Genomic DNA, 12,606 nt, shown 5'->3' on the forward strand with positions numbered 1-12,606 from the left:
GAGGACTTCGCAACCCGATCATTTGTTTAATCTCTTACTTCAAACCACTTGTTTCTGTGTTCTGGAACTCATTTCCCCTGCCTCTCCCCTGGCCCACCCCTTCACGTTTCAGCTTAAACACTGTATCTGCAAGAAACCTTCCCTGTCTAACTCGGTCTCAAGGATGGGTTAAGGACGCTCATGGAACCTTGAGCTCTCCTAAGGTTGACAGGGCCACAGAACGACCGTCTGACTCATCCCAGTCTCCCAGCACCTGTATACCTCTGAACAGCAGATACTCAGAAAATATAGCTGAATGCATACATGGTAGAGTACGACCACCCTGAATATCTGCTGAAGGGAAGGCATGGGCCATCTGGACAGAAGTGGATTGGGTACAGAAAGTGAATGGGACAAAGACTGTGCCTTTTCCATTTGTTTTCAAAGGACCGATCTCCTGTGGAAAAGGAGGGTGACATCTGAAGCAATTTTTATCTCCAAGTGTCTAGGCTTGGGCAGCTTCGTCTGAGCCGCTGTGTCTCCATCAATGAAACGATGCAAAGGAGCACATCCACCACTTATGAGCTTTGTGTAGCTGCTGATTTTGTGTTCCCTTCCCTAGAGGACATGCAGGAAGGTGACTAGTGGAGGGCTGGTGGAGGCGGAGAGACCGCTTGGGCGCCACTTCCCCAAAAAGCCTGCTTCTAGTTTGTTAGCCCTTTACTAAACCACTTGCTGTAAAGACTTGCAGGAGACTATTTTTTTTAAAGAAGGCATGGGACATGAGGTAGTAGAGGCTAAAAACTCGAGCGCTGTGGGAAATATCAAAATAAATGCATGAAGAATTGGCAGAACAAATTTCTGAGGACAGTGGGACATTTGTGGGTTAGCAGGTACAGGGTTTGGCGTATTCCTAATCATGTGGCTCCAATTCTCTAAGACATCTGCTTCTTTGCCCCCCGTCACCCGCACAAGACAGGCAAACACAGTGCCTCTGTATCTCTGTTATAAATATCAGACCTGTTGTGTTGCCTTCTGATGTTGCTACTAGCTGAGGTCGACAAAGCTACAAGCCCCTTCGGCAAGCAACAGCATCTCTTAATGGGAGGATGACTTGGGTGCTACTCATCTGAGGAAGGGATGGGCTTTCAGGAAGGAAATGAAGCCTGGCCATGCTGGGAGAAGTCTGCCCTCCTCTACAGACCTTGCTTTTTCTCTGAGGAGCTAGGATGTCTTGTACATACTTCAGGTGGATTGGGGTGAAGAAAGCTTCCACCACGTGGAGGACACACAGCAAGAGCTGCTCTTCAGAATTTAAAGGTCATGAATTTTGTATTAACAAGTATATATCTCGAAAACACTGCATTCAGAAAAAAAAGTACATAGTAATTCTTACTGAACACTTAATATGTAACTACTCTGAGGATTTTACACGTATGCAATAATTTAATCCTCAGAACTACCCTTTGAAGCAGACACTGTTGGTATTCCCATTCTGCAGATGAGGAACTGAAGCACAGAGAAATCGAACAACTCTCCCGAAGCCACAGCACTGTCTCCCCAGAGTCTGCGCTCTTGACCACTCTACTGAACTGACTCAAAGAGGCTGCAGAACTGTGTGCGTAGCATGGTGCCTGTCAATACCCACAGAGCTTTTTCAGGGACTGGAAGGAAATATACTAAACTGATAACAATGTTGCTTTGGCGGAAAGTTGGCAGGGTGACAGCATTGTCGGAAAGGACTATAGCTGTACCTTGAATGGCCTATGTGGATTTTAAAGAACATTATGTCAATTTGTAATTTTGGAAACCATTATCACACTTAAAAAAAAGAAATAAACGTGTCACAGTGCTGACTGGGGTTTCTCGTGGACGGTGGAATTGTGGGCATTAGTTTTCTTGTATTTTGACACCTTTTTCAACTTGGAAAAAAGAAAGAATGCCTGGTAAGAGATCCTCCTCACCCCATAAAAGCAGAGGGTGGGGCCAGAATACCTGCACTTTTAAACAACCCCAGAGGTGCTCAGATGTGCAGAGATAGCTGTATTTGGCAGAGGGGTGGGGGTTCGGAAAAAGCCGGTGGGCTTTGGAACTGAGACCCCGAGTTCAATCCCACCTGCACCACACGTTAGCTGTGGGGGTCACCTCACAGAACATCGGTTTCCTCATCCATGAAATGGAGTAACACCTTTTTCACCAAGCTGAATGAGAACTCAATCAAGCATCATCCATGCCTGGCTTATCACCTGGTGTGGTTCCCCATCTACTACAATGAGATTTTCCTCACTGCCTTGGCACTTTGGACAATCATAACTTAACTCTGCACTTGCTAGGCTGGTAAGAAGGGCAGAAGGCAGGCTGGCCTATGCTATGTTTAGGGCAGCTGACATACGTCTGGAAAAAAACCAATACATACTAACACCAACCCTTTCACCAATCAGCCAGTACATTAACCCCTTTTTTCTTCTGTGTACATGCGTATAATAACACGACTTATTGACCAGGGCAGTGGAGATTTTGGAGAATGCTTTAAAAAGTTCAACTAGGTGGTGAGCACATAATGTAATATACAGATGATGTATTATGGAATTGTGTACTTGAAACTTATGTGACTTTAATAACCAATGTCACCCCAATAAATTTAATTTTAAAAAGTTTATTCAGAGAACATAAATGCCCAAACACACACACACTCCTTGGGTGCATACATTTCACCCAGACCACATGATTTAGTTGTGGTTTATTTATTAAGTTGAAAATATCCTATTAATTTACTATTAGTTAATTAACTCCAAGTCTGGACCTCTCAAGGGGAAAATGCTACATTGTTACAAAGGAGCATTTTACAGGCGTATTACTTCCCTTAAGCAGGTTGCCATTGAGAAAGCACTGTATCTCTCTTCTCCTCTTACGGCTTGCTCTCACCCAAGCAGGCATTTCCCCAACCCTCAACCCCCTTTTTGAAGAGCCAAGTTTTCTTCTTTTCAATAAACTATTTCTAGATCAATTTTAAATTTACAGAAAAATCAAAAGGAGAGTACAGAAAATTCCAATATACTCTGTACCCGGTTTCCCCTACTATTAACATCTTATATTGATGAACCAACATTAGTGCATTATCACAAACCAAAGACAATGCCGAATCTGAGTTTCTTTGGTTTATATCAAATGTCTTTTTCTGTTCTAGGATTCCATTAAGAACACCATATTCCATTAATCATTACATCCCTTGAGGCTCCTCTTGGCTCGGACAATTTCTCAGATATTCCTGGTGTTTGGCGACCTTGACAGGTTTAAGGAGCATGGGTCAAGCATTTTGTATAATGTCCCTTAATTGGAATTTGTCAGATGTTTCCCTCATGGTTGGACTGAGGTTATGGGCTTGGGGGACAAAGATCACAGAGATAAAGTACCATCGTGACCACTGATGTTGACCTTGATCACCTGGCTGAGCTACTGTTTGTTGGGTTCTCCACTGAAGTTACTCTTTCCTCTCCCGTTCCTATTGTTTGCTTTGGAAGTCACTCTGTGCCACCTACCTAAAGAAAAGCGGAGTCCTGCTCTCCTTCTCTGAGTAGAGTATCTACCTAAATGATTTAGAATTCCTCTGCGTGGTAGCTTTGTGTGGTCTCCATTTAGTTATGTATGCAGTCACCAGATTTACTTTTTTCATGTGTTTTATTGATTCTGCTATTACAGTTGTCCTATTCCCCACCCCCTTTATTCCCCTCCACTCTGCACCCTCCCTCCCACCCACATTCTCCCCCCTTAGATCATGTCCATGGGTCCTACATATAAGTTCTTTGGCTTCTGCATTTCCTATACTATTCTTAACGTCCCCCTGTCTATTTTATACTTATCATTTATGCTTCTTATTCCCTGTACCTTTCCCCCCATTCTCCCTACTCCCTCTCCCCACTGATAACTCACCCAATTTAATTCTATTAAAGAACTTGAGGTAAAAGTGAATTGCTTCAAAAATATTCCTTCTTAAATCCCCGGGCAAAAGAGTAAAATGAAAGTCAATTTCCTTTGACTATATTTAAATTTAATTTTGTTCTTAATTGAACACTTAATATATAAAAATGTGATTCCACATATACTACAATGAGATTTTCCTCTGTAGAGAACATAAGATGAGTGAGCCAAGGTTGAAGCCACCCTCAGGGCCAGATAGAAATGTATACATGTAAGGCAAATAAGTGCTACTCTTTAAAGTAAAAAGTGTTTTGAGAACATTCTCAGAAGCGATTAATTCAAGAAAAATTTGGTTGAAGATTTCTGAGGCCAGGGCTGGTTTCCTGGATACGCAACCAGGGATTCTGAATGACCTGACTGTGAATGCAGCAACTGAAGTTCGGAGAGAATGAAAGACTCAACTAAAGTCACACAGTCGGTTAACGTAAGAGCCTCCGCTGAAAGTCAAGTCTCTCAGGCAGAAACGAATAAAGCCCTTACCTCAAATAAGCGCAACACTTTGGCCAGCGCACCAACTTCTTCTTTGAGTGAGAAAATCAGGGATATGGCACCATTTTGATTGGAGTTGTCTTCGATATAGCTTGTCTCCTAAAGGATTAAACACCCTTGGTTAAAATGTTCTCCATGGTTTAGCAATTCATTCCTGTGAAATCTCCAGGACAGGCCATCAGGAACTGTTTCTTCTAATTAAGCCTTGGGATACAATGAACTATGTATATTCTATACAGAAGGACATAGCATGGTGGAAAGTCAGTCAGTCAAGGGCAGTGATATTTTCAATAATGCTCTAGGTCAGATTTCCACTTTAGGGCCTTCAGTTATTCACTGATGTCACCAGTCACCCTATAGATCCAATACATTTTAATGAGCGCCCACCAAGTGCCAGGTAATAGGGCGCTGAGATCTACATACAAAGATGAAGAAGCTCAAAATTTGGCTTAATAGACACACAACAAACCAAATAACTGGGAAAAAAGCTCCTCAGAGGTGGTTCAAAAAGTGTCCCAGGAAAACATTGAAAAAGACAGGGTAGAAAGTTCTAAAAATAGAACTCACGTAGGCTTTCGAGTCTGAAGACCTGGGTTGGGATCCCCTCAGACGGACTACTTGGGGCAAATCACGCAGCCTTCGGAGTTTCTCATCCGTAAAAATCATGCTAACAGTAGGCCCTGTCTAAACAGTATTCCAATGATGAAAGAAGAAGAAGATAAAAATAGTTTAAACAGAATATTAAGAGGAGTCTATAAAATGATGGAAATATTTTAAATATACAAGAATGCCCTCGTGGCCTTTGACAAAGATTTCAGGGAAGCACTGACTTGTTTTTATATACTGGGACCTTGGATATCTAGTTGTAGAAAAATAGCTACAAAACATGTAGAAGTACACAAATAATCCATCGGAAGGTGGATGTCTTAAAACAGGAAAGGATGTCAAGGATCTAGCACTTTCTACATGCATGTGACAGCAAATTAAGGTGGGAATAGGGTCGGCATTGCAGAAAGAGTTTGCTGAGATCTCTTAAATTTTTAAAATTAAGTTTTATAATAATATATGAAATCCCATGTGTGCCCACAAATAAACAGCATATACCTAAAACCAGGAAGAAGAAAATGTGCAGAAATTTACTCTCTTATCAGCAAGGCGAAGAAACTAGAGGAATGGATGCTACATTATCCCAAGGGGAAGGCTGTGCTGGGCGGGTTCTGTCAGTGACCCGGCACAGTAAGCCCTGCACAAACACTGGTGACCCTTCGGATGAACTCCTTTTAATGCAGAAAATTCACGTTTTCCCAGAACCTCACCTAAAACAGAGGGGTGGAGAAAGAACCTGAATTATCAGCTACTGTGATTAGAGGGAGTTTCAAATGAATTCAAAGAGCTGTTACATATCTCTACAGGGATGAAGATGTAATCTTTCTAAAAAATGTCGAATCCCTCATTTATTAACAGCCTGTAATGTTACAGGCATTAACAGTACTCGATTTAGATGATCTTATCTAATTTTTGCAACAGTCTAGAACAGTGATTTTCACCCTGTGAGCTGCAAGAGTTTTGAAAACATGTAATACCTGACTATTTAGTCAGGGGCACTGACCAATTTCCCTTAGATTGTCACATTAAAAAATGACAATAGCCAACACAATAGCCGTCTGGTGTGAATGAATCAAAATTATACCTTTTTTTTTGTCAAATCTGCAAAAAAGATATTTTTTGGTTGCCACGGAATTTAGTAATTAGTTTATGTGTGCCATGAGATGAAAAAGGTTAAAAATTGCTGATTGAGAAGGTAGGTTTGATTAATTTCCAAGCACCTCGTTTTACTGATGACAAAATTAAGGCTTAGAGAAGTTTAGTAGTTTACCCGTAGTTACACAGTGTAACAAGAATAAGAACCCAAGCTATCTGATCCCAGGATACTGTCTATGAATCAGGACTCTTTGCAGACTCTACCCTGCCTTGTCCCTCTCTTAAGCCCTGCCAAAGATATGCAGATGAATTTCTGACGTCAGCCTTCTTCTTCCTACAGGAGAACACTGAGCCCTTAGTCCTTTCTGGTTTCCTTGAAATGACAAAGACTTTCCCTGTTTCTAGTTCCCTTGGCAACATTCTCTTATCCTGTTGGCCTCCAAGAAAAGTACTAGGTCGGCCAAAACGTCCGTTTAGTTTTTTGCCATAAAATAAAAGACACATTTTTCATTTTCACCAATAACTTCATTGATTTGGATATTTTGAGTATGTCGGCTATCTCCTGCACGGTATAACACTGATCGTTCTAAATTACTATCTCGATTTGATCACAATCAACTTCAGCTGGTCTATCCAATCATGGCAGAAATCTCCAGCACGAAACTTCACAAACCACTTTTGACACATTTGATCAGTCATAGCTCCTTCTCCATACACTGCACAAATCTGTTTTTACATTTTTACCTTTCTTGAAATAATAAGGCATAATACACCAAAAATGTTGCATATTTTCTTCTATCTTCCATATTAAATGGCTGCACAAAAAATCAACTAATGTTGATAAACTTTTTTTTAATGCACCCTGATATGACAGCTGTCACAATACAATCTAACAACATTGTTTTGAATGAAGTTAAAGATGACTGTTACTAGAGCCCTCTTATGGGAAAAATCAAAGAAGCTTTTTAGCCAACCTAATAACATACTGCTGGTGCATCTCCACAGATGTAACCTTTCAATGCAGACATGAATGCACCATGCTCAAAACTCCATCACCACCCACTTCCCATGCCTGTGCACAGCCAGCCAATCACCAAGTCCAACCTGCCCTTCTGCAGCAGACGTGGTTTTCAGCCTCAGATCCTTCTCTTGTTCCCACTGCCATGGTGCTGACCCAGCTCATTGGTCCAGCCCTAACAGAATTTTGCTTGCATCCTCCTTCAACTCAGAGTTCTTCCAAGGCTCCCCATGGCCATTAGGATCAAATATCTCCTTCTGATATTCCAGAGTCACCTGAGGTCCCCAACAAGAAACGCCCCCCTCCGCACCATCAAACTGGTTTTTTTTCTTGCTCTCTCAGCTCCTCACTGTGGTAAATGCACTGCACCCCTCTTTCTCTCACCCTTTCAAATAACTCACCCTTCCTCAAAAGCCCTCCTGGGTCTCCCTTCTCTCAGAAGCAATCCCTCTTCAGTGTGTGCATTTCTTTGGCTTCAGATGTCCACATGGAGATTGATAATAATTGAGTTCATGTAGTTCAAGCCCTCATTTTTCAGATGGAGAAACTATGGGCCAAAGAAAGTGACTTGCCTGGGGTCACACAGATAGTGGTCCCAGGTCAAGAACTCAGCTCCTAAGTATCAGTCATTCTATACAACTCACTCTGCTATGAGCATAATGTCCCCATTAAGGCCTAGGTTTCTTGCAGAGCAAGGGCTCTTCTCTGGTCTAACTGCTAGTTTATTCAATACCTCTCCTTCCCTGTGCCGGTGCCCTTTTATCTCCCCATCCTCCCCCACCAACTTTCTAAATCGGGGTTCCTCTGAGTGTTCCTTGGATCTCCATTCCAAAATTACCTGGCGAGTCCTTGTTTAAATGCAGGTTCCTGGGCTTCTCCCAAGACAATCAAATCAGAGTATCTGGGGTAGGATCTTAGAATCTGCATTTTCAAAAGCATCCCAGATGATACTTAGCCATGGAATATTTTTAAACCGCTGACAAAAATACACAGCTTACTTTTAAAAATCATGACTTTTCTCAAATGTGTCTGCAAATTCACATTTACCCTATGATAAGTCACTACTGTTTAGTGTTAGTAACGTGAACAGTAGCACCTGCCACTGACTGAGTATCCCCTCTGTGCCAGGAGCCACTTGGTACTTTTCACAGGTAATGACTATCGTCACTGGCAGCAACTAGCACTGTTCTGAGAGTTTACATGTCTTCACGACAGCCCCGTGAAGTGGGTGCAGTAGTGCTGCAAGTGAGGAAACAGACTCAGCGAGGTTAAGTGCACACCCGGCTCCTAAGTGCCAGAGTCTGGACTTGAACTCAGGTCCAGCAACTCCAAAGTCTTTATTCTGCCTCCCGGTGGCAGACTCAACTGAGACTACAGCTCCCCTTTTCAAGGCCTGAGAGACTTTAAATGAAAGGAAGCTTATGGAAGTTTGTGAAATGGTGTGGTCTTGGGTAGATACTGATTTCAACTTTACTGTGTTGACCTGGTGTGGGACCTTAGGAAAATCTCTTCTAGAATATGTTTTTATTGGCTCATAATCTATTCCTTATTTCTTTCCAATAAACACACGAGTTGACTTAGAAACACAGTTACCTCCAGGATGGGTAGAGATAGAGAAGAGTAGCTCAGAAACTAAATAAGAAGAAATAGGGCAAGGGGAAAGAACTTTACTGGGAACCAGAAAAAGTTATTTTGAACACTGGGCAATACATTTAACAATAGAAATATATTGTGTTCAGCTGTGTCTAAGGAATATATTCATTATCTTTGGAAAAGAGCACTTTTCCAAATTACAAACAGTCATATTCTTTAGCAAGAATATCCCAGGGGGCATTGCCTTTTAATCTTAGTGGGTTTTTTTTTTACTTTTTTTATTGATGTTCAAATACAATAATTAGTGTTTGGGGTGGGGGGAACTACAGGAGGAGGCATTTATTTGCCTGGGTGGTTAAGCACACACATAGCTACAGTGGTGAGACGACTGAAAGCAAGCTGCAAACGCCCTGCCGGAGACACACTATACCACATTCCAGCATTTATCTACAGGAGGAAGCAGCAAGGGAGAGAGGCATGAAGGGGGTCAGAGTCAGATCTGGTTTTGAACACTGACTTCACCATTCATAGTGTGTTTTCTGAGTTCCGCTGATCTTCTATTCCATTCCCTGCTCTACTTTTCTTCACAGCACTTATCTCTACATGAAATTATATGTTCATGTGGTTATTTTTGTCTGTCTCCTACACTGGAATGTAAGTTTCTCCAGGGCAGGAACTCTGCTGTGCCTGGCACATAGTAGGTGCTCAGTAAGTCTTCGTTGGGTGAACGAATGTGTCAGCATCTCTTCCAGCATTGTGTGCTTGTGGCACGTGTAGAGCACTTGCCATACCGTATGCCTTCCAGCCTGTGTCAGAATTATGCACAGTGTATGCTTTTCACCTGAGCTGTGAGTTCTGCAAAGGCATAAACCATGTTTCTTTTGCAGATTGTCAGAGCTGGAAGGGATCCTTAAGTTTATTCTAGTTCAAACCCCCTACCCCCAACAATTTTACAGATACCAAACTGAGCCCCTCCTCACCCCAATTGGGTTACTTTCCCAACACATAGCTTAAGTAAGAGGAGAGTCCAGTTTTCCTGACTTCATGTCCAGCATCATTCATGACAAATCTGTACCAGTCATTGTGCCTGACTCAGTGCTTGTCCCTCCAACCAATGTTCCAGGCATATTTTGTTGAAAAACTAAATTAATTACAGCTAGACATCACTGGCACTTTCCTATGGTCCAGGAACTGTGCGAAGAGCTTTATAGACATTATTTCATCTAATTTTCATACTAACACTAGGACATGGGTATTTCTATTCCAGTTTTTCAAATGAATAAAGCTGAGGCTCTGTAAAGTGAAACACCCTGCTTTCCACGCACAGGAGGTACCAGGGCATGCTCCAGACCCTGCTCTTTACCCCTAGTCATCAAGAGTGACAATGTGCGGATCTCCGTCTTATAAAACTTTACACTCTATGGCCCCCTAACCAGATGACTGCCCCTGTCTTCCCCCCATGGTTGTGGGGGTCCTGCACCCAGCAATACAGAAACTAGACGATGGTAAAGTCAGGATCTGTCCTGGGATCTGTCTGACTGCCACACCGTCCCTCTTCCAATGCGAGTTCTCCTGTCTCCCCAGCAACATATGTCATTTTCAAAGGAAGTCTTCTTCTCAGGACTCAGAAAAAGTTAGTGCAAAGTTCTGCAGTTTCTCTAGTTATACTAAAATAGCAAGCAACCATCCTCTCCAGCCTTCCTGTTCTCTAGGTGGTTCTCACTAAACCTACAGATGACAGGTGCCTGCAGAGTGATGTTATCTCCCTGAGCGGGGCTTTACTTGAGAACCACAGAGTCCAAGGGTATAATAAGTCAAAAAAGGTATTCTGCAATTGTTCACCTCAAAAGAAATGCAACACATCCCAGACAATGGGACATACCATGGGCATTATCCCCAAGTCACATTTAGGGGTCTCTCACATTCCAAGTCCAAGGCTAACTCTTGTTCATTTTCCTTTCTGTTTATTTTCTCCTTCCCCAGGTCTGAGTAAGCCTGAGACTTTTTCGATGCCTCATTTTCTCCCAAGGTAACAAGAGAATGCAATTTTTCACAGTTGTGTCATTTCAATACATGGCTGAAAGCATTTTATAAACATCACAGAAAAGCAGGAAAAGAAGGATCTCATCTCCCATTCCAGATGGTTAAGGAACAGCCCCTTCAATGTACAGAAGGGAAAGCAGGCAACGTAGAGGAAGAGTGACCTCTCCAGAGACACATAGCTAATTAGTGGCAGCTCTGGAAGCCAGATCCCCAACTTGTAAAGCGATGCCCTTTCCCCTGAAATCTACACAGGGCAGATGTCCACCCTGGGCAACAATTGTTGAGGACCTGCGTTATCTGATGACTTCCTGGACAATTTCATCATCTTCAAGTGGATTCAGACTTCCTGGTGTGCTTATGGAAGTAGGAAACACCGACATTCCTCCTGCTTCTTTCACGGGGGCCAAAGTCCCCTCTCTGCACAGCTGGCTCACCTGGCCAAAGTCGGAGAGTTTCCTGGTCAAGCCTCCTCCTCCCTCCAGGACCACAGCAGACATGCTAGCTCCTGCGAGTGAGGTCTGTAGCTCCCGGCTGTCAGTCACAGGCAGGTTTGCCAACAGCACGTGGTGCTGAGGTTTTTAACCTGAGGTTAGGGAGGGGAGGACGGGTTGCACAGGTGTCTGGTGCCCAGCACCGACCACAGTAACGCCCCCGGTGGGCGTTGTTCTGACGCAGGGAGCTCCAGGTCACCGCCCCGGGGCGGGGAGGCCACCCTTGGCTGCCTGCCCTCGCTGGAGGAAGCAGCTCCACCAGAAAGGCGCGGGGCCACCCGTGAGCTGGTGGTTAGACAGATTGGCCTTTCCAAGACCCTCAGAAGCATGGAAGCAGATTCTCTGCATTGGAGTAAACCTGTGACCTCCTGATAATCACAGTTATGGGAAACCATCCTTTCTCCGCCCCGCCCCCCGCCCACGGAAGCAGAGCCAGGACCTCTAATTTAGATATTTTTTTGGCCTTTGTATTAACCACTAAGCACACTGCCTTTCTAGACTTTGACTTCAGACATACAAGATGACGCTGTGAACGCTGAGCACAGTTGCTAAAGAGCAAAGGTAAGAGCAAAGGAGAGAGCGACCTGGATTGAAATCCGGTCATGTGCCCTGGATCTGTTTGCCTAACTGCTGGGAGCACCCGAAAGAGGACAGCAGGGCCCCTTGCAGGGTGTTTTTAGAATATGAATAATAAGAATAGTAAGGCGATGCATTAAATGTTCAGTACAGTTCTTGCCATATGTTAAACACAGTAAATGGCCAATATTGTTGAAAAGTATGTGAACACAATAATTATTGAGGGGGTGTACTGTGGGCCAGTAGGCATTGGGGATAGGCAGTGAATGAACAGAGGATCCTGCCTCCTTCATGGTAAGATGCCATTTCTTGGGGAGGAGGCACAAATTAAATAAGTTTAGGCAGAGCTAAGCTTACCAAAGAAAATGAAGAAAAGGGCTAGGAGTGAGCTGTTGAGTGTTGGAGAGTGGACTCTTCCGAGTGTGCAAGAGGGTGTCATTCACCCCATCTTTTTCAGATCAGCAAACTGAGAGGAGGCAGTCGTTTCCAATGGGAGCAAAACAAAAAATAAAAGAACGCCGCACACTTGAAACTTCTAGAAGGATGTGAAAAATCAGGGACAGCAAGGCCTTCAGAGGCTGCCTAATATTTACCCGGGAGGGGTAATGGACTGCAAGAAAACAAGCCAATAATAGAGGTTGCTAGACATCCACCCCTCCCCTCCCACAATGCTTTGACGGAATGACCAAGCATCTGCCAAAAAAGAAAAAAGAAAATCTCAGATGTGAGATTCAAAGC

The 12,606-nt window shown here is 43.3% G+C and overlaps 1 protein-coding gene across 2 annotated transcripts in view; it reads right to left on the reverse strand.

Annotated features, from left to right (window-relative positions):
• The window catches only part of PAH (phenylalanine hydroxylase), a 49,808-nt gene extending 38,415 nt beyond the window's left edge, over positions 1–11,393 (reverse strand). The window contains exons 1-2 of one of the 2 annotated variants that reach the window (XM_024579271.3): positions 11,236–11,393; positions 4,438–4,545 (exon numbers count right to left, since the gene is read on the reverse strand). In XM_024579271.3, the coding sequence (XP_024435039.1) occupies positions 4,438–4,545; positions 11,236–11,298 (171 nt within the window). In that variant the 5' untranslated portion in view covers positions 11,299–11,393. Of the gene's footprint in view, positions 1–4,437; positions 4,546–5,013; positions 5,138–11,235 lie in introns of those variants that run through there. The other variant, XM_053921967.2, reaches the window with a different exon arrangement.
• Between the last annotated feature and the right edge of the window lie 1,213 nt (positions 11,394–12,606).

Source organism: Desmodus rotundus, chromosome 3 (genome assembly GCF_022682495.2).
Source record: "Desmodus rotundus isolate HL8 chromosome 3, HLdesRot8A.1, whole genome shotgun sequence".
NCBI classification, from domain to species: Eukaryota; Metazoa; Chordata; class Mammalia; order Chiroptera; family Phyllostomidae; genus Desmodus; species Desmodus rotundus.